This window comes from Eupeodes corollae, chromosome 2 (genome assembly GCF_945859685.1).
Source record: "Eupeodes corollae chromosome 2, idEupCoro1.1, whole genome shotgun sequence".
In the NCBI taxonomy this organism is placed as follows: Eukaryota; Metazoa; Arthropoda; class Insecta; order Diptera; family Syrphidae; genus Eupeodes; species Eupeodes corollae.
In genome coordinates this window covers 31,341,409-31,361,164 of record NC_079148.1, presented here as the reverse complement: position 1 = coordinate 31,361,164, position 19,756 = coordinate 31,341,409, and the positions used below count along the sequence as shown (strand labels likewise).

General features: G+C 29.7%; 1 protein-coding gene across 1 annotated transcript in view; it reads left to right on the top strand.

Moving 5' to 3' along the window:
* The window catches only part of LOC129944321 (zwei Ig domain protein zig-8), a 422,695-nt gene that overhangs the window by 281,561 nt on the left and 121,378 nt on the right, over positions 1-19,756 (top strand). The window contains 1 exon segment of the mRNA XM_056053671.1: positions 3,629-4,095. Coding sequence (XP_055909646.1) covers positions 4,050-4,095 — 46 coding nt within the window. The 5' untranslated portion in view covers positions 3,629-4,049.

The following is a 19,756-nucleotide window of genomic DNA, read 5'->3' as shown; positions in this document are numbered from 1 at the left end:
TAAATAGAATCTTAAAGTTATAAGCATTTGTAAAGTTAAAAGTTTACTTGAAAAAATTACTTTTTTGACAAATTATAGTAAGATCCGCTTTACAGCAACTTGTAAAGAGAAAGCCTATTAGAATGAAACTCGCTTAGGTGGAAAATGCAGACATTTACTACTAAAATAACATTTGAGTTTCCTATTTTTGAAGATCAATTTTTTTTTTTAATTTTAGCTTTTAAAAATCTTAAAACAAATTTAAAATAACATTTTGGCCCGTTTAAGTGAATACTCAGACTAGGCAATGTGTGTATTTTTTACTAAAAGGTTATTTAGAGAAGACTGATATTTTTTTGCTATATTAATATACGTTGTGAAGTGATGATATTTGTTATTACATAAATAATTACAATTTTGTACTCATTTTTCAATATAGTTTACGGTTTCAGAACTGATTTTCAATCTGACTATCTCAAGTCGTTTTTTTAAGACTATGATTTGTTTGCAGAATTAAATCTACCAGTTCCATTTATATTTGTATTGTATCAAAAATTACTGCGGACATATGTATTTTTGGTAAATTTTCTAAAAAATGAAATAGAAACATTTTTTAACTTCCCTTAGGAAGTTATTGTAATGGGTCCGATTTGTCAAATTAAAAATTTTGACAATTCTCGATGTTTCAAGGTCCCTAGAGTTGAAATAGAAGATTTTTAGAAAGATGTCTGTGCGTGCGTGTGTACGTATGTACGTTCGAACGTCCATACGTCAGTACGTTCACGACGTTTATTTCGCCGTCCATAGCTCAAGAACCAGAACAGATATAGACTTCAAATACATTTTGTTATAAAGATAAAAAGGGAAAAAGATGCAGAAAGGGCTCTCTGGGCAGTTTTTTTTTACGATAGCAGTTTAGTTAAAATTAAATATCTTACGAAGCAAAAACGCTGGAGACTTCAATTAAATTTTATGTAATAGATTTTAACGTGATAACAAACAAGTATATTTTTTGAAACAAATCTAATTAATTTTTTTTTTCATAAATAAAAAAACTGAATACAAAAAGTTGGTAAAAAATGATTTTCGACTCAAATATCTTTTCAAACATTTTATATATTGGCTTAAAACTACTTTTATCTATTAAAAAATATTGTTGTCAATATTTATTTAAATTTTGAAAAATATCAAATTGACAGTAATTTACAAAAATAAAAACTTAAAAGAAAATTTAACAAAAGTTGGTAGAAATGTTTTTCGATTCAAATATCCTTTCAAAAATTTGAAATTATGGCTTTCAGCTAATTTTCACTTATAAGAAATATTGTTTTCAACGTTATTACAAATTTTGAGAAAATTCGAATTCACAGTTTTTGTACTAAAAATTAAAAACCTAAAAAAAATTAACAAAAGTTGGTAAAAATTTACTTTCGACTCAAATAGCTTTTCAAAAATTAAGAATGTTGACTTCAAACTTATTTTATTTCACAGAAAATATTGTTATCGATATTCAGTAATTTTTTTATAAAAATCCAAGAGTCCGTTTATTCGTAAAAAATAAAATCTACAAAAAATAGCAAATTTGGTAAAAAACTGATACGAGTACATAGAGAAAAACTTTTAAGCAAGACAAATCGACAGACGGGATTTGAAGTTATCAGTGTGGGTCGCATCCCAGTTTCTTTTTGTTCTCAATTTGACTTCTTTGAATAAAAACCATGTTTGTATTTCTCAATAGAACCGTTATTTTGTTTTAAAGTTTTTCAAGAATTAATCAACCAATTGATGATCAAAAATTTCATTGTTTTAAATTTTGATTTTTAAAAAGTTAGTAATTATATTTTCTGGAAATTCGATATTTGGAAAATAAGTCACTCGTTTTTTAATAAATTCATATATAAAACGTATATAAATAAGTTCTAAATAAGAGCATACTAAAAATATTTTTAAATAAAATTAAAAAGTTTTATATGTACTAATTTAATTAAAAAAAAACTCTCAAACGATTTTCAAATAATATTTATATTTGCAAATAAATTTGTTTTGCAGGTACATTTTTTAAATGTAAAATACATAAAATATTTTTAGACATTTATGTATTGTATGAATGTTTTTTATTTATTTAGTAAGGGTGAAAGAAACACTTCCATCTTCTTTCTTTAATTTAAGCGGGTTCTACTTTATTTTTATACTATTTTGAATCTGTTAAGCAATTAATTAATACAATTATCTTTGCTTTATCCTTATGTGTTTTTAAACAATAGAGTTAAGGGATAAATACCTTAAACCTGTAAGATTAAATTATTACTTTCTTAAGTCTGGTTTATAACACATCATATTATATTCTTATGTAACTAAGGTCTCATTTCGAAAATTAAAACAGAATTTATTCTTAAATTTTGGAAGTTGGTTTTCACAATTTAATGTATCAAAATCATTTTTATATTAATATTATCAGAAATAAATGCAAATTTTTTGAAGGAGTTTCTAAAAGTTAAAATAGAAAGATTTGAACACGTTTTAAGGGATTTTTTTTTAACTGGAGACTAAGACTTAACATTTGTATATAAAAGTATCATGGTAGGTACATTCATTTTTGTAAAGTGCAATAAGACTTATTTTCGTAAGTTGATCTTCACTTCATTTTTTAATTAATTGGATGTCACGAACCTTTATTTATAATATAAAGTTATTTTAAAGGTAGTTTAATTTTGTTTAATTTTTTCGTTTTTCTTTTTATTTATCTATGATTCACTTTTATTTCTTTGAAAAATGTAATGCGATTATTCGAAATCAATAACTCAGTCAAATTCCAGTTGTTTCTAATGAATTTAAAATTTTAAAAGTACAACATTTTTTAATACAGACTTTGAAACAATTTGTCAATTTTTTAATTTTATTCTATTTTATTTAATTTTAACAATTTTATTTCGGCATAAAATATTATATAATTTTTTTCAACAAATTCATGCATACAAAAGAAATATATAATATTTTTTGATAAATCAATTTCTCCCTTACTTTTAGCATTTATATTTGTATGAAATTTTAATATTAAGAACAAAAGGACTTTTTTCTAAAAAAATAAATCAAGTTAGAAAAACCAAACAAATAAAAAAATGCAAAAAGACAATAAATAAAACTTCTGCATGGCCGTCATGTTATACTTAAATTAATGGTCCCCATCTTGCTCATAACTCACATCTCGTAAGCATATGTATGCTTATTTTTATTTATTTAGTTTATTCCCTCTCTCAACTATAGCGTCAACTGCTAAAGCAAACAAAAAACATCTACCAAAGTAGGTACTAGGAACAGACACTAAAACCGTAGTTGAGAAATTACTACTGCAATCCTCATCCAAGTTTTTGTAATCACTTTTTACCAGTGTCACCCTCATCCTTTGTCTCTTTCTTTCTCTATCTATCTCTTTTCTGTCGCTTTCATCGGTTCTAGGATATCATTCTCAACTCACACAAACATACAAAAAAATGCAATATATCCTTCGAAAAATGATAAATTATTGTCAGGCGGATGTCAGGACAACACGTACACGCTGTTTTGATTTTATTTTTATTTTTTATTGTAATAAAAACTTAAACTTGTGCATAAAAAGTTTAACAAAAAATTCTTCTTTTTAAAATTCCAGGAGGACCTTCGTAACACACTAAGTAGTGGGGTAACTGCGATATCAACAATAACGTTACTTTTAAACTCACAGGATTATGAACTTTTATTGCGTGAAAGAAAAATATTGCTCCTAATTAAACTGGATTCTCGAAACAACCACTGTTATTTTGAACTTGAAAGTTGGTGCCAGTTTCCCAAGAGTTCTCCCATAAACTTAATTGGAAGGATGATCACCCAAGGCAAAAATTTATTGTTACTAAAAACAGAATGGATATGGATTAAAAAATATGAATAAAATAACAACAATCATTTAAACGAAGTTTAAAACCAAACAACAACAACAACAAAACATGTGCAAATGTTGAACGCACTCATTGTCGAAACTTCAGTCAGAAATGGGATTACGACGATAACTGAACCTCAGAGAGAAATACCACAACATGGCTCAATGCTATTTGATTTTGTTCGTTCTATTTATGTATTCAGGTGAGTCCCTGTGTTGCTATTAATAAGTGGCTTTGGTGATATAAAAATAAAATGTGTGCCTAGGTTTTGAAGGTATATATTGTTTTCAACCCTCTGGCTTGGGGAAGATAAAATGTGATAATCTCTTCGTGCTTTTTTTTATCCATTTGTAATAATTTAGGTAATTCTTAAATAATAAAATGGTGGCATTTTTGTATTTATTATTTTGCCCCAACCTTAATACGGGTAAAACGATAAAGGTAAAATAATTTATTTAAATCTGTTGGTGTTGAAATACTCGCTTTGAATTTAAGCATATTATATTTTTTCGGTATCATTTATTGAATTTTGGATTTATTTTTTCTCTTTCAAATTTTATTCACTGTATCCTTTTTATTAAGTTTTATTTACTGGCCAGGGTTGTTGGTTTTAAAGGTTATATAGATTGTAGCTAATTGCAAGAACCTGTGCCCAATTTACTTCACCTCCACTTGAAATAACCATGTCTTTCAATTCTTACCTGCAGAGTTTCTAATGATCCGTGACCAGAGCCTGGGCAACATCGACGTTCTCAAAGAAGCAATATTTTAAAACCTGTAGCAGAAGTGACTTTTTCGAGATGAATTATGAGGCTATATTGATTAGAACTTTTCTAAAATGGATACATTTGTATTGTAATATCGTAACCATCCCATGAAGATGATTTTTAACATTCCATAGGTACGATTTGTCGAAATCAAAAGTTTGACACTTTGGTTGGCCGAAAATATTTAACGAACAAATAACGCTAGTGACTTGAATTAAATTTTAAACATTATGTAATTTGTCTCGATACCAAAATAATTTAATTACAAAAAACAATCAACGGTTTTTTTTGTATAAATCAAAAAATTGAGAAAAAAATAATGGTCCCCTCCAATATTTTGATTTAAATTGTATTTAATATACTGTAATGTGATACTAAAAAAGTATATATTTTTTAAGAGCTTGAGAACTTTTTAAAAAAAAAAACGCATACAATTTGCAAAATCTCATCGATTCTTTATTTGAAACGTTAGATTGGTCCATGACATTTACTTTTTGAAGATAATTTCATTTAAATGTTGACCGCGGCTGCGTCTTAGGTGGTCCATTCGGAAAGTCCAATTTTGGGTAACTTTTTCGAGCTTTTCGGCCGGAATAGCCCGAATTTCTTCGGAAATGTTGTCTTCCAAAGCTGGAATAGTTGCTGGCTTATTTGTGTAGACTTTAGACTTGACGTAGCCCCACAAAAAATAGTCTAAAGGCGTCAAATCGCATGATCTTGGTGGCCAACTTACCGGTCCATTCCTTGAGATGAATTGTTCTCCGAAGTTTTCCCTCAAAATGGCCATAGAATCGCGAGCTGTGTGGCATGTAGCGCCATCTTGTTGAAACCACATGTCAACCAAGTTCAGTTCTTCCATTTTTGGCAACAAAAAGTTTGTTAGCATTGAACGATAGCGATCGCCATTCACCGTAACGTTGCGTCCAACAGCATCTTTGGAAAAATACGGTCCAATGATTCCACCAGCTTACAAACCACACCAAACAGTGCATTTTTCGGGATGCATGGGCAGTTCTTGAACGGCTTCTGGTTGCTCTTCACTCCAAATGCGGCAATTTTGCTTATTTACGTAGCCATTCAACCAGAAATGAGCCTCATCGCTGAACAAAATTTGTCGATAAAAAAGCGGATTCTCTGCCAACTTTTCTAGGGCCCATTCACTGAAAATTCGACGTTGTGGCAGATCGTTCGGCTTAAGTTCTTGCACGAGCTGTATTTTATACGGTTTTACACCAAAATCTTTGCGTAAAATCTTCCATATGGTCGAATAACACAAACCCAATTGCTGCGAACGGCGACGAATCGACATTTCACGGTCTTCAGGAACACTCTCAGAAACAGACGCAATATTCTCTTCTGTACGCACTGTACGCATTCGTGTGGTTGGTTTAATGTCCAATAAAGTAAACTGAGTGCGAAACTTGATCACAATCGCATTAATTGTTTGCTCACTTGGTCGATTATGTAGACCATAAATCGGACGTAAAGCGCGAAACACATTTCGAACCGAACACTGATTTTGGTAATAAAATTCAATGATTTGCAAGCGTTGCTCGTTAGTAAGTCTTTTCATGATGAAATGTCAAAGCATACTGAGCATCTTTTTCTATGACACCATGTCTGAAATCCCGCGTGATCTGTCAAATACTAATGCATGAAAATCCTAACCTCAAAAAAATCACCTTTTATAAAAAAATCCAATTGACCGTTTTTTTTATAAAGAAAAAAAATGAAAACCACAAATTTGTTGCCTCGAAAATTTTACGAATGAAAAATTATTTTATCTCCATAGCAATTTTGTGCAGTGAACAAAAAAAACGTTTTTAACATCTGGTCAAATTTTGAGAAAAATCGAATTGACAATTTGTTTTTTATAAAAAATAAAAACCTAAAAAACCAAAACCATAGTTATTAAAAATTGGATTTTAACTCAAACATCTTTTCAATAAGAGATTATGGCATCCAACTTATTTTACCTTATAAGAAGTATTGTTTTCAATATTCGGTACAATTTTGAGAAAAATCGAATTGATAGTTTTTTTTACAAAAAATAAAAACCTAAATAAAAAATATAATAAAATGTAGTAAAAATTGATTTTAAACTCAAATAACTTTTCAAAACTTTGAGGCATTAGATTTAAACTAAATTTATTTTTTTTAAATATTGTTGTTAAAATTGAGTAGCACAGTGAAAAAATCGAACTGACAGTTTTCTTACAAAAAATTAAAAACCTAAAAAATAATCAACAAAAGTAGGTAAAAAATTAATTTTTGACTTAAATCGAAACTTTGAGATTTTGGCTTGGATCTTATTTTATCTTATGAGAAATATTGTTTTAAATATTCGATAAAAAACAAAAAATAAAAACCTGAAGAAAGCATTTCTTAAAGTTCGTAAAAATTGATTTTTGACTCAAATGTCTTTTCAAAAATTAAAAATATTGGTTTCATGCTTATTTTATCTCACATAAAATATTTTTTTCGATATTCAGTGAATTTTGATAAAAATCCAACAGTGCGTTTTTTCGTTAAATATAAAATCTACAAAAAACAGTACAAACATTTTGTAAAAATGTTGTACGGTTGTTGATATCTCGTGAATAATAGAAGAAATTGACTTCAAATTAATTTCATTCATCCAATTTGTATTTGTTTATATAAGAAATAAATTCTTCTAAGAAATGCTACTAAAATTGGTAAAAATTGGTGAACGACTTAAAAAGCTCGTTCAAAAGAAATTTATTTTTAAATCAAACTATTACATCATATGCAAAATATTGTTATTAATTTAAAAAAATTTAATTTGTTTTGACAATTTTTTTAACAAAACAGGAAAACCTTCAAACCTTTTAAACAAGACAAATCGACAGACAAGATGGGAAGGTAGCAGTGTGGGTCGCATCCAAGTCTTTTTTTTTTATAAACACTCAGTTTTTTCCTAAAAACTAAAATCTTTAAAAAATACTACGAACTTTTTTTATCATGCAAACTGTTTTAGATAAGTTCAAGTTAATTTTTAACAAATAATCAATTGACACCTTTTTTAACGAAACACCAAACCACTAACAAAAACAACAAAAAACTGATAAGAAATGGTTTTCGACTCAAATATTAGGCGAACAAAATAAAATATTGACTTGCAAATATTTATTTCACATAAAATATTGTTATTAACATTTTTTTTTAAAGTATTAGATAAGACAAATCGACAGAGAAGATAGGGGGAAATTATTAGTGTGGTTTAAATTTGGTTCAGCTCTTCAAAATATTACCTAGTCCATTCAGAAAACACTCGAAGTTTGGTATGGTGAACGTTGGTTTAATTTAAGCCATGTTTATTTTAAAAGTTTGTTTAGTAGTAAGCCCAAAAGTCATGACGTAGAATACAAATACGAGAGACAAAAAGAATCTCGGTCATTGGCAGAACATTTCTTGGAAATTCGCTACCTATCGCATTTACCATTCTATTGAGCAATTAAAATTATTACAAGTTACCCACTGCTTGTATTCAAAAAAATATTTGACCTAATTCTGTATCTCTATGAAATTCATATCTGTATACGATATTTCTTGGAATACACATTCCGCAGTTATAATCGTCCTTAAAATCCAATAACCTAAATTCCGTTGAAAATCAGATATGTGTGTTGTTGTGAAATCTACCAACTCGCTTTTATCCTTTTTAACAACGAGACACTTCTTTATGTCCTAAAGGCAAAAATGGCCCACCAAATAAGGCAGGTATACCATACAGAATACCAGGTATTATATTCTTTTTCCATGTTCGAATGCCAACAACAGCCCCCACAGTATATGCGACTAACCTAGCGAACATATACCTCTACGACAACGACGATGACATGACAACGCAGTGATAGAGATGCCACACAAAAAGACAATAGGACGAGTATTATCCCTTTTTCGAACTCATATCCCTTCACATGGATGGCGTTTCTATGAATTTCTAGGCGCTTCATGATTTCGAGGACGACAAAGCAACAACAATGGCTAGCACCCACCGTGCCGTCATGCGTCTCTGCTCGATTTTCCATATAAAAACCACCATGAAGTCCAGAATTGTTAAAAGTCTCTATTATTCCTCAACCATGAACATTTGGCATACACATACATACATAGATACAGTTTTCGACTGTTCAAAATTTCTTTGGAAACTCTAACCATATACCTACGATACGACAACAACAACGACGACGATGAACGAGTTTGTCGAGCTTACAGAACCGAGTTTTCCAGCTAATATCCCTTGAAGGCCATTGAATATCGGTGTTATGTAGATTACAGGGAAAACTGTTTTAACGCTTTTTGGAACACGTTTAAGAATTGTGGCAATCAGAAAAGTTTTTTGTTCTGTATTTTTCGATTTACTGTGTAAAGAGGATACATGCAATTTTTAACTGTTTTGTGAGGTTAGTTTTTGACAATTCTGTAAATTGGATTGGCATAATTTTTAAAATTGAGATTATGCCAATCGTTTCTGAAGAAATTTTTAAGAGTTTCAGAAGTTAGAATAGAACTAGGCCAAGGCGTGCAAAAAAATACCAAACATAGATAGAGGTTCTCAAACCATCGAAACGTTTCATCTGCAAAAACTAATCGTATACAATTTGTAAAGAAAAATATGAAAAAAGTGAGTATTCCACAGTGTACCATATTATTTTTTAACAAAATGGAGTTTGGGTGATTATCTATAACTGAATTTTGTATAAATATAGAGAAAGGACCCTGTTGGCATTTTTTGAATAAATCTAAAAAGTCGTTATATTTTTTAATAATTTTACCAGACACAAAACAAAGTGTATACAAAATATTAATGATATGGTTCAACGGTCATATTAGACATGTATACACAAAAATTCATCTAAATCACTGTCTCACTGTTTGAGAATATACATTAATCCACATCTCACAGCTGGAGCTCTACTTGCTTTTTGGAAAAAGACTTTATTATCAAATTGAGTTTTCATTCAATTTCGTCATAATAGGTGTACTTATCTGACGGCGTTATAAAAGTAATGAATATCATTACTCAAAAAAAATGTAAAGGTACTTATAGCCCGCTGCTTTTCGTTGAGTGTCAACTCCACTGCTGCGCCATTGCTTTTGTATTTATTCCCCAATCATAAATTGTTGCACCAAAAAAATGAAAAAAGAAAAAAGCTCACAGTCCTATAATTGTCTTAATACATCCATTAACTCTGTATATAGACAAAACCATTCATCATTTAACTTACGCAGCCTTATACGCATTCATCTTCGTTTAAGCATTCACCTTGAGCCATAAGGACTGACAGCATGCATTATCACTCGCAAAAAAATGCTTTAATGTCTTAAACAAATGAATGTTCTTTTATTTTGTTGTTGCTGTTCTCTACATTTAAGCAACAATATTACGTTACATATTCATTAAAATACATAACATTACAGAAGGCTTTACCTACAAAAACAACAACAAAGAAGGATCTTGTAAACGTTTAAGCTGTGTTCCTAGTGCCATTTTCGTGAAAGCAAATTGTTAAAGCGCAAGAAAAAAAATAGAGCCTCTATCATAAATAAGAGTGAATGTAGGTTAGCTATACAAGCATTACATTATAACAAGGGTATTATTCAAAGATTGAAAACGTTTTCCTTTATATTTCTTGAATTTATAAATAGAAACGAATTTCGGTACAGGGCTTTTAAATACATATACAAAATATGAGGTAAGGTTAAATTCGGAGAAAATCTTTTCGCGGAAATATAAATACAATTCTGAAGAACCCCAGAATTTAAAGTATTTGGTGAGTTAATGTGTGAAAAAAATTGTAACATAAAAAAAGCAGAGGCGGACAGCTGAATGTCAATTCACTTAGCTCGGAGATTTTAAAGTCACTCAATCAATAAGTTTAAAAATCCAATTCCGATAGTGGGGTGTAATTTCTTATAGTGAATTGACATAATGACTAAGAACATGATGAATACTTCCAGGACACTTTAAGGCACAAGTTATTTATTTACGCTGATTTTTTTTAAGAAACGTGGAATTATATTTTGTCGTTTGGAAAATTTGCTATACTCAAAGTGTTTTTAAGATATAAATATAGAATTTTGAAATATCTAACTCGTAATTCCTATGACTGCCAAAAAAATCAAATCTCAGCCTCTGAGGCTGATTCTTGTTATCATGTTCTTTTTATATTTTAAGCTTATTAAAATTCCAATTCAAACATGCTACAAGTGTATATTATGTATTTTGGAAGTCCTTAATAAATGTATGTCAACTTGAAATTTCATCTTTTGTACTTAGGTAGGTATGGTAAGAATTTTAATAAAATACCTTCATAAAAATAAAACAAGAACGAATATGTCAGTATTATTATTATTATTTTATTCTCTGGAGTCAAGTTAATTCAGTCATTTAACCACATTTTGATAATAGACGAAAATGGTTTAAGAAACCAGGATTAAGAAAACATGCACGCAGCACACACACAAAATATATAAACCGTATTTTTACCGTACAGCCTAGAAAATTCCAACTTTTGACTTCCCAGAGCAACCTGCGTTCCTCTTTGACTTCAAAAATGTATTTTCCATCAAAACACATGGAATACAAAACTAAAAATATTATAACCGGAAGCAGAAAATATAAACTCTCTGGCAAAAACATCATAAACGGAAAATATTTACGGCACTCTTGTCGACAAATTTTAAGTGGGTCGAATTCTTTGGCAAGAAGCTTATCTCTCGTGGGATATGACGCCAACGCCACCGTCATCGAAAACACGACACGAGCAAAGACGCAACGCCAAACGACAACAGGCGCGGGAACTAGTTCATTTTATTTTCTATGTTCCTGTACATAAAAACAACAAAACAAGGAATACCCACAAGGACGAAACTTTTTCGTATACCAACTACGAGTACCTCTATATTGCTCCTAGACTACCCAAAATAGAAAATATATAACAGGAACCTAAATTATATAAACTAAAGCAAATAAGTGTAGATATATATGTATGTGCAGTGTTCATACATAAAGTTAACTAAAAGTGTCACTGCCGACATTTTGAAATTGCCAATTATGTTGAATTCGCCTGGCGCCATTTATGCGCTCGTTTTGAATTGCCACAACTCTATGCAAATTTGTGCTTCTTTATAGAAAGATCATTCACCAGGCCGGAGACCGCCTTCATTTTGTGTTTTCAGAGGTGTCGTTTAATAAATTTGAACAAGTGTAATTTTTTTTATAATGCATTTTTTATTTCAACGTGTCAAAACTTATTTAAAGGGAAGAGTCCCCATAGAATCTTTAAAAAAATGCAGAAACGAGAGCACTAAAAATTAAATTATTGGAAAAAGTGGCCATACACATGTTTCCTACAAAATTTAAAAAATTGATCTATTTATTTCGAAAAGAAACATATAATTGGATATTTATTTAATAATGAAAGAGTTTCACAAAAGTTTAGCTGCTAAAAATTATCTGAATTCCAAAAACAAACAAAACAAAAATACCAAATAATTCATCATTTTAAAGGAAAAAGAAAAAAAAATGTAATGTAAATATAAAAATTCAACTTGATATATTTGTTTTAAACTAATATTTATTGCATAATTTAATTATTATCATTTCATGAAAAAAAGCTAAAAACTAGAAATTACTTATAATTTTTGAAAATCCAATCAAGTTATTTATAATTTTTTTTTTAAAAGTTATAAATAAAAAATTAAAAGCTTTAAAATAAATCTTAATAAAAAAATTAAAATATTACAAATAAATTAAAGAAATTAAAAATGTAATGTACTAAAATATTTAATTTAATAAAAAATACATTTCTTGAAAATATAAGATACAATTTTTTTTTTGACCAATCAAAATTTGTTTTCATCAACAATGTTCCTATGACTGAATTTAAGGTGTTCGCATTTTAAGTAAAAGAGTTTGGGAAATAAACTACACTCTTATATGGCGTTGGTATTGTTTGAGTTTTCAATCCCAAATCGTCAGGGATTTAAAATCCTAAAAACATCCCTTTTTTAACAAACTATACTTGTTAGTCACCTTTCACGAAAGGTTCACAGATTAAATAAAACTTTTCAGAAATATTATTCTAGAAATCAATGAAGATATATGAATATTGACAGTTAATGACAACTATAGTTTTAAATATGTCAAATTAAAAGTAAATTATTAATTCCAATAGTAAATTAAAAAGAATAAAAAAAAGAAATAGGAGTACATTTACTTAATTATTTGATCAATTAGAAAAAAGAAAAGGATGAGATATTTATCAACTTCGCATAGGAAGTTATTGTAATGGGTCCGATTTGTCAAATTGAAAATTTTGACATTTCTCGACGTTTCAAGGTCCCTAGAGTCAAAATAAAAGATTTATAGAAAGATGTCCGTACGTTCGCGACGTTTTTTTCGTCCTCCATAGCTCAATAACCAGAAGAGATATCGGCTTCAAATAAATTTTGTTATACAGATAATAAGGCAATAAGATGCAGAAAGGGCTTTCGAGAAAATTGCGTGGGTGGTTTTTTTTACCATAGCAGTTTGAAAAAAAAAAGTGAAAATTTTGGTTTACCCTAAAAATATAAAAAAACATTACTCAAAGTTGGTAAAAATTGAGTATCGATTTAAATATCTTTTCAAAAACTTGAAATTTAGGCTTCAAGCTTGTTTTATCTTATAAGAAATATTGTTTTCAATATTTTGAAAAATGTTGAGAAAAATCGAATTGACAATTTTTTTTAGAAAAAATAAAAACCTAAAAAAAAATGTATACAAGTTTGTAAAAATTGATTTTCGACTCAAATACCGCTTCAAAAATTTTAAATATTGGCTTCAAACTAATTTTATCTTAGTAGAAATATTGTTTTCAACATTTGGTAAATTTTTAAAAAAATCGAATTGACAGTTTTTTTTACAAAAAATTAAACTCTAAAAAAACAATACTAAATCTTGGTAAAAATTTACTTGCAGCTCAAATAGCTTTTCGAAAATTAAAAATATTGGCTTCAAACTTATTTTATTTCACAGAAAATATTGTTTTCGATATTCAGTAATTTTTATATAAAGATCCAAAAGTCCGTTTTTTCATAAAAATAAAATCTACAAAAAATATTGCGCAAATTTGGTAAAAATTGATACGAGTACATAAGGCAAACTTTTAAGCAAGACAAATCGACAGACGGGATGGGAAGTTATCTGTGTGGGTCGCATCCCAGCCTCTTTTTTTAAACATTATTTTTGGAGTTCTTAAAAAATATTCACATAAGAAAAATGTGTCAAATTAAATTTAAACCTTTTTTTATTTTTTTTTTTTAAAAAGCGTTGAGTCTTATAGCCCAATTAAATATCGTCCAAAAACGTTTTCGGAAGAAATTGCTACAAAATCCAAAAATTAATGTCATGTTGGCCAAATCATATTTAAAATATATTCTGACAAAATTTGTGTTAATAATATGCACTACGACATTTTAAGTTTTAAATTTTATCGGCCAAACGCAAACATCAAATGAAATAAAAAAGAGGCTGAAATGCGACCCACACTGATAACTTCCCATCTCGTCTCTCGATTTTTCTTGCTTAAAAGTTTGCCTTATGTACTCGTATCAATTTTTACCAAATTTGCGCACTATTTTTTGTAGATTTTATTTTTATGAAAGAACGGACTTTTGGATTTTTATTTAAAAATTACTGAATATAAAAAACAATATTTTCTGTGAAATAAAATAAGTTTAAAGCCAATATTTTAAAATTTTGAAAAGATATTTGAGTCGAAAATCAATTTTTACCAATTTTTATAAATTTTTTTTTTAGGTTTTTAATTTTTGTTAAAACAACTGTAGACTCTATTTTTCTCAAAATTTGATCAGATGTCAAAAACATTATTCTTTGTTGCACAAAATTGTTTAAGAGATGAAATCATATTTCAGTCGTAAAATTTTATAGGTGACACATTTTTTTTTCCAGTTTTATTGATTGAAAAAAAAACCGTTTACTGGATTTATTTCAAAAAATATACTTCTTTGAAATCACGTTACAATATATTATATAAATTTTAATCCAAGTCTCTAGCGTTTTTGGTTCGTAACATATTTAGGGTGAACCAAAATTTTCACCTTTTTTTTCAAACTGCTATGGTAAAAAAAACACCACGCAATTTTCTTAACAACCCTTTCTGCATATTTCTGCATTATTTTCTGTATAACAAAATTTATTTATCTCTTCTGGTTCTTGAGCTATGGACGACGAAAAAACGTCGCGAACGTACTTACGTACGTACAACATCTTTCTAAAAATCTTTTATTTCGACTCTAGGGACCTTGAAACGTCGAGAAACGCCAAATTTTCAATTTAACAAATCGGACCCATTACAGTAACTTCCTATTGGAAGTTAATAACAGTTCGCCCAAAAACTCGGAACATCAAGAAAGCATAGCAGTAATATGTTTGGTTTTATTTCACTTTCAGAAAGCGAAATAGATCCAATTTTCGAAGTGAAATAAAACTAAATCGGTGTTCCGACATTGATAACAAATCCCAACCCCTATACACAAAAACAAAAATTCAATATTATAAATACCCTTGTACCAAATGATCTAAAAATTTTCACGTCCTTTTATTTAACATTTATCTGGACATAACGACATTTGCTGTATTTTTAGTTTGCGTTTTTTTTTAACTTTTTGGACTTTGTGACTAATTTTGGGCTTTATGACATTTTGGGATCTTGGGCGTCATGGTTTTTTGGCAAAAAGACCCAGTGGCGTTGTTTTTTTTTTGTAAAATTTAATTTAATTAATTTAGTACCCGTGGCATGATGGTTAGTGCGTTGGACTGTCATGCAAGGGGTCTTGGGTTCAATCCCTGCCTGAACCACCTTAATTTAAAAAAAAAATAATTTTTGAGGGTACTGCCTCTTGCGAGGAATTGACAAATTCTTCAAGAGTAATTCTTGTCAAGAAAAAGTGCCTTCTCAAATTAGCCGTTCGGATTCTGCCTTAAATTGTAGGTCCCTTCCATTTCTGACAACAGTACTCGCACACAGGAATGGTTGAGAGTTGTAAGTCACTAGGCCCTGGTTCACAACTGTTGCGCCACCCAATTTATTTTATAAAAATTAATTTTTAGTTACCAATAAAAGAAACAATATCAAAGTAAATTTGAATACAGTATCCTTGTTTTTTTTACATTTTTGCCAGAGAACTATGTGTACCAATTTTTAGCAAAATTTGTATTTTTTTTTTTAAATAGTATCAAATTAACTTTTTAATTAAACTTTACTTAACAAATGTCAAAAACTTAATTTTTCATAGTATAAATTGTATTAAGAAGTTTTTATAATTTTAGTTTTTAAAATCATCGAGCTGAAAAATATTAATTTTTGTGTTAATAAAAATTTAAGTTCAATTTTTTTTTACAAAATTCTTATCAATTCATTATTACGTTACTTTACTTTACGTTTTTAGAAAACAAAACTAAATTGCTTTGAAAGTTCGTTCTGTAAAGCTTAGTTATAGTAAACCACATTAGTATTTTCGACAACACTGCTTTCGTATTATTTCACAAATGAATTTTCCAAAAATGATGCACAAATTACTTTTATGTGTTTATACAGAACGAGTCCGAAAGGACATTGTTATTTCGAGTAAACGAATACGTTATGTATTTAACTATATCAATTTTCGTTTATCGTCCTCACTTACTATAAGAGAACTCACAATAAATTAATGTTTTAATCGAACCCAAGGATTGTATCTAATTGTCTCGTATTTTATGGGAAATAATTTATATAAACGAGTTAAAAGATAGTAACCGAATATTGAATAATGTTGAAACCGAATGGGAAATTGAAGTTGTTACAATTGGGTATTTGTTCAAAAGGATGTCTGTGGCAATACTATGTTTTTTTATGTATATAAAGCAACAGGGGATTGCTTTTAACTTGTGGAATCAATTAGGTACCAACCATACCGGCAATGTATTTCGACCACCAATATAAACTAAAACAACCATTTTTGGTTTGTTTACTTAACCTAAAAAAAGATAGTTTATGTGCACTAATATTGGTATTGTTTTAAAAATATGTTTTTTTTTTGGATAAACTGAAAAAGTCCTGTTTTTTACTTATTTTCCTTAACTGAATTTTACACACCTCCTATCTTTAATTTTATACCGAACCCACGTTGTTGTTTTTCACTGGTATTTTACCAGCCTTTTGAGAGCTCTTAGAAAAAATGGTGTTGATTGCAATCCTTCTTTTTTTATAATTCCAGATAGGTAGAAAAAACACACAAACAAAAAATCACCTTCTCTAAGGATCCTTTGGCAGTTTTCACTTAATTGAGTAAACTTTTTCCTCTTGGGCATGTTATCTAAACTGAAAAAGTGAAAGGTTTACCTATCTACCTATAAAAGAAAAAGAAATACAAAATTAGTATCAAAGCTGTTTTTGTTTGCTTGTTCACACCCTCGTCGTAGTCGTCGTGTCGGTCGCTTTTCAAAAACATTAATTCTCCCTTTTTTTTCTTCAAATTTTCCAATTTTTCATCCGTGTATACTCTGTTAGTTGATGGGCAATTTTATATTTAAAATATTAAAATATCAGGTTGCAAAGGAAGTGTTAGTGTAGTGTAGGTTAAGCTTGGAACATAGATCGTATCTCGGTCGAAACGACTAAGCCATTTACCAAAGTCCAGCCCAAAACCGAATAAGAGCAAACATTCTCATAATTCGCTTACATCGCATAGGTATTCGCCAACAAGGATATACCATATACTCGTACATATAGGAGTTATCCTTTTTAACAATATGAACGTACAACCACATGTTTATTTTTTTGCCTGATGGCCTCCCATACACACAGTTTTTAATCAGAAAAGCAACAACTCCTGCCATCATACTTATACCGGCTACCTTTGTACGTAGAGTATTTTTAAAGCTTCGGTCAAGTCATGGAAAAACATGGCGACAAAAAATAAACACGTATATCCTACCTCTTGTCCTTTGCTGTGCTGTGCTGAGCTGTGCATCTACCTACCTGCTGACACCGGCACTCCATGTTGGACCATGGATAAGAGGAAACGAAAACATCAAGTGATAAATGGTCAGTTTGTATACCACGGCCACTTTCCTTGAAACAAGAACCAACGTTGACCATGGCAAGAAACGGCTGGGAAAATATTCCTGTTTGTTCTGTTTTTTGTTTTATATTTTTTGTCATGTCCAGTCCATGTTATTTGTAGCCCTGTTCAACGTGCGGGAGCACTCTTGTGTAAACTGAAACGAACGGAACAACATCCGGATTCCGGAGGTGAAAATTCTTTCGTCAAAGGATATGGGTTAACAGAAAAATCTGGCCAAGCAAGGATGCACTTTGATATAGGGGGCTTTAGTCTTGATCACACCATTGAATCGCGATGCGAACGGGACGACGACGACGATGCATGACACACATGACTAATGATGCATAATTCAGGAGATTCAATACACTCATAGATATAGGGTACACGTAAATGGTCGTAAGTCGAGCCAGGATGTGTGTACGATTTCCGGTAGCATTTGTGGCTAATATCCTTTGGATGTACATATATATTCACCATCTCCTTTGTCTTTCTCTTCGTGGTATGCTACTTCTTCCTTTTCAACGTTCTTTGAATGGACAATTTACGTGAGTCATTAGGGAAGGTATTACTATAACCATTTTTGCTCAGGCTAAATATTTTTTACATTAATTTTTGTGCCATTAAATCCTTTCAGGTGGAATAGTGGTCCAGCTCTGCCCCGATTGTATAGAAATTTAAGAAAAAAAAACAACAACAACAACCCAAAAAACTTCCAAACCCATAAATATGTTGTTTTTAACGCTCGAGCTGTACAAATTGCTCGTCCATTAGGTCGGGAGCAAGCGACTTCCTATGCGGTCCAAAACAAACGAACGCAAAGAAAAAAAAATTGAAGCAAACGAAAAACTTTAAAATCTCTCAGCTTTTTTGTGCATGGGTCGCATTAAAAGTTGGGCCAAGCTAAGAGCCCGAAGGATGAGGTGGTGATGATGATGCAACGAAAGGCTTGTGGCCAAGTACCATAATTTATAACATTTCTAGACAACCGAAGATAATGGCCGTTTTTAATGCTTTCAGTGCTATTTTCATCATGGTACTAGTATGTTTTTATATTTTTTACTATCAGATACGATAATGCGCAGATTTTGGTTTGAAAATTTATTTTTGTACCTATATTTAAAAGGTTCAGTGTTTTTAGCAAGTTTTGTGTTTTTTTGTTTTGTTATCGTGAATCCATTAGCAAGTTTTTTTTTGTGTATTTAATTGAATCAGCTTAGTTTTAATGCGGTGAGAGAAGTTCGAGTTATTTCTATAGGATTTAAAAATTTATAAAATAACAAATTAGGTGTATGTATATATGGTTTAGTCAGGTATATACTGACATAACTCAAGGTTATACGTTCTGTTTGTTAATCATTTATTGATAATCCTTTAAAATTAAAAATTGTGCATACATGGAATTTGGAAATAGTAGCTGTTTTTAATTCCTTAATGGAATTCTCGAGAATTCAAAGTTGATTATAATTATTATAAGTATTTCTGTTATGCGGTCTAGATTCAAGATTAAGTGACTTTATAAGTTTTAAGGGCTTACGTAATTTTACTGAGATATGAATACTTATAGATGACTAAACTATCCAGGCTCAAGTTAATCGTTTTAATGACAAACAATAATATATGAAGTAATTTTCATGCATGGTTTTATCTTTTCCTGGTAATTTCGATTTAAAGCTCAGTTTTTAAAAAGTAAATGTTTTGAAGTTTTTCAATGAATGAGAGTAGAATTGTTGAAAAGATGCGGTGAAAATCCCTTTTCTTGATTGTTCTCGAAACAAATCAATTGTGCAACTTTTAATCAGAAACGTCTGTTTACGTTCCAATTATATGGAATTGACGTGTGTTCATAAAAAATATTTTCCAATGGACGGGTCTAGTTCTTTTTTCTTGAATTACTTCAATATTAAATACTTTTTATTTTTTTCTTGTCTCAGTCTCTGTATTGCGTGTAGCTTTAATTTT